The sequence below is a fragment of the Hevea brasiliensis genome, chromosome 14 (assembly GCF_030052815.1).
Source record: "Hevea brasiliensis isolate MT/VB/25A 57/8 chromosome 14, ASM3005281v1, whole genome shotgun sequence".
Taxonomy (NCBI): domain Eukaryota; kingdom Viridiplantae; phylum Streptophyta; class Magnoliopsida; order Malpighiales; family Euphorbiaceae; genus Hevea; species Hevea brasiliensis.
Genome location: NC_079506.1, coordinates 83322115 through 83324020, shown reverse-complemented (window position 1 = coordinate 83324020; position 1906 = coordinate 83322115). Strand labels below are relative to the sequence as shown.

The window sequence follows — 1906 nt, the reverse complement described above, 5'->3', positions numbered from 1 at the left end:
ACCTATTAACTATTATACAAATAAAATTATTTTATTTTATTATTAAAAAAAAAGAAATATGATGCATAAAAAGCATCTAGCTATCCCTCTCATTATCAAACTCCTCCACTTTGTCCATTTCTTCTATACTAATAACCATTAACTAGGTAATTTTATTTAGAAAATAATTGATAAGTCAATAGCCGATTAACCTGAAAAATTTTAATTTCTAATTACAATAACTTTTATGAAATCAAATTGAAATTAAGTGAGTTTTATAAAAATAAATAAAATTTAATAACTTTTATAAAAATACTCATAATTACCCCTTAAAATTCCCGGTCCTTGGGAGAGCTAATAAGAGATTAATTAGAAATACCTCATTAATTATTGAAAAAAAAAATCGAAGAATTAGCAATTACCATACATCATTCATTACCTTTCTTATCATACCTAATTAATTTCTTGACAGCAAAAATTTTAAGGTTCTCTTTTATTAACAATAATAGGGAAAAAATTATTCTTTTAAAGGATAAGATAATCAAGATTTGAGTAATTCATAACAGTCAACTACTAGATTATTAGTCTAATGATTGTAAACCCTAAATACTGATTGATCTCTTGTGATTAAAATGATTTAATTCTTATCAATTAAGTAACTGCTCTGAGAAAATTATAGAATGACATCATGCTTGTGTCATGAGTATGCAATAAAGAAATTATTTTAATTATTAATTCTACAAATTTTAAAAAAAAATCATATATTGTGTAAATAAAATGAATAAATATCATAAATACAAGATTTCAATCCTAAATCAAAAGGGTATGAAAAGGAAATTGAAAATTAAACCTCCAGCTAGCTATAATTAAGATGTATTTCTGAGATTAATTTACATGTAATTAAGAGATGATAATCTAAAAGAAACAGTCAATAACCTTAGGATTAGGAGGTGCCTTGCCATGCCTAAACAACTCCAAATCATTCTCATAAGGAGTCAAGTTCAAATCCAAGCACAAAGCCCTTCTGCTCACAATAGGAGGCACCGCAACTTGTGCAGTACTACTCGTCGTAGGATGATCATCAAGAACCTGCTGCAAGCTTTGATCATTCAAGGCAGCTCTATGCCTCCTCATGTGACCTCCCAAGGCTTGCCCTATAGCAAACTCTAGCCCACAAATAGAGCATTCATGGGTCTTAGGTTTAGCCGCCGGGGAAGATGACTGAGTCTCTGAGCTTCCATCTCCACCGCTGCTCATCAACCTAGGCTTCTTGTGGCTGGCACGGTGACCGCCTAGGGCTTGAAAGGAAGGAAACTGCCTGTTACATGTCTTGCACTCAAAAACACGACTAGGAGAATTAATAACATCACTATTTTTCAAAGCTTCAAAGGAAGGAAATTGAGTTTCCCTCCCTTGGGATAGAAGCATCAAGCAATTCGCCATGGTTATGCTATCAACCTCTGCTTCATAAAAACTTCTCTTCATGGTAATATTAATCAAAGAAATGTGAACAAGATTTTTCAATTTCTGGGTTTTGCTATAATCTTTCTAATATGAAAAGGGATGATTTTTTTTTTCCTGCAGAGAGAAAATGAAGGGAATAAAGACTATGTTTGGGAGTAAGGGTTAAGGTATATATATATATAGTTTTGGTCTTATTTATAAATAGTTGTGGTTAATTAGCTTGTTGAGCATGCAACTAAAAGTGTGGACTTTTACAGTTGACCTTCATAGAATGACGTTATTGCCCCTGTTTCTTGTTGGATAAGTAAGATGGATGGGGATTTTTTTGGGAATAAAATAATTGAGGTTGTGAAAAATGAAAAATGAAAGTCGTAGTTGTAGATATGAGAACACGTCAGCATGACCTTGCAGATGAGCTGACCTGAGCCGACGCGGAAACGAGTCTGGAACCGAGTGGTCCTAC

The 1906-nt window shown here is 32.5% G+C and overlaps 1 protein-coding gene across 1 annotated transcript; it reads right to left on the bottom strand.

Annotated features, from left to right (window-relative positions):
• Positions 1-816: 816 nt before the first annotated feature.
• Positions 817-1598, bottom strand: LOC110636620 (zinc finger protein ZAT11). The gene has a single exon (XM_021786406.2). The coding sequence runs from the start codon at positions 1462-1464 to the stop codon at positions 895-897; it is 570 nt and encodes a 189-aa protein (XP_021642098.1). The 5' UTR covers positions 1465-1598; the 3' UTR covers positions 817-894.
• Between the last annotated feature and the right edge of the window lie 308 nt (positions 1599-1906).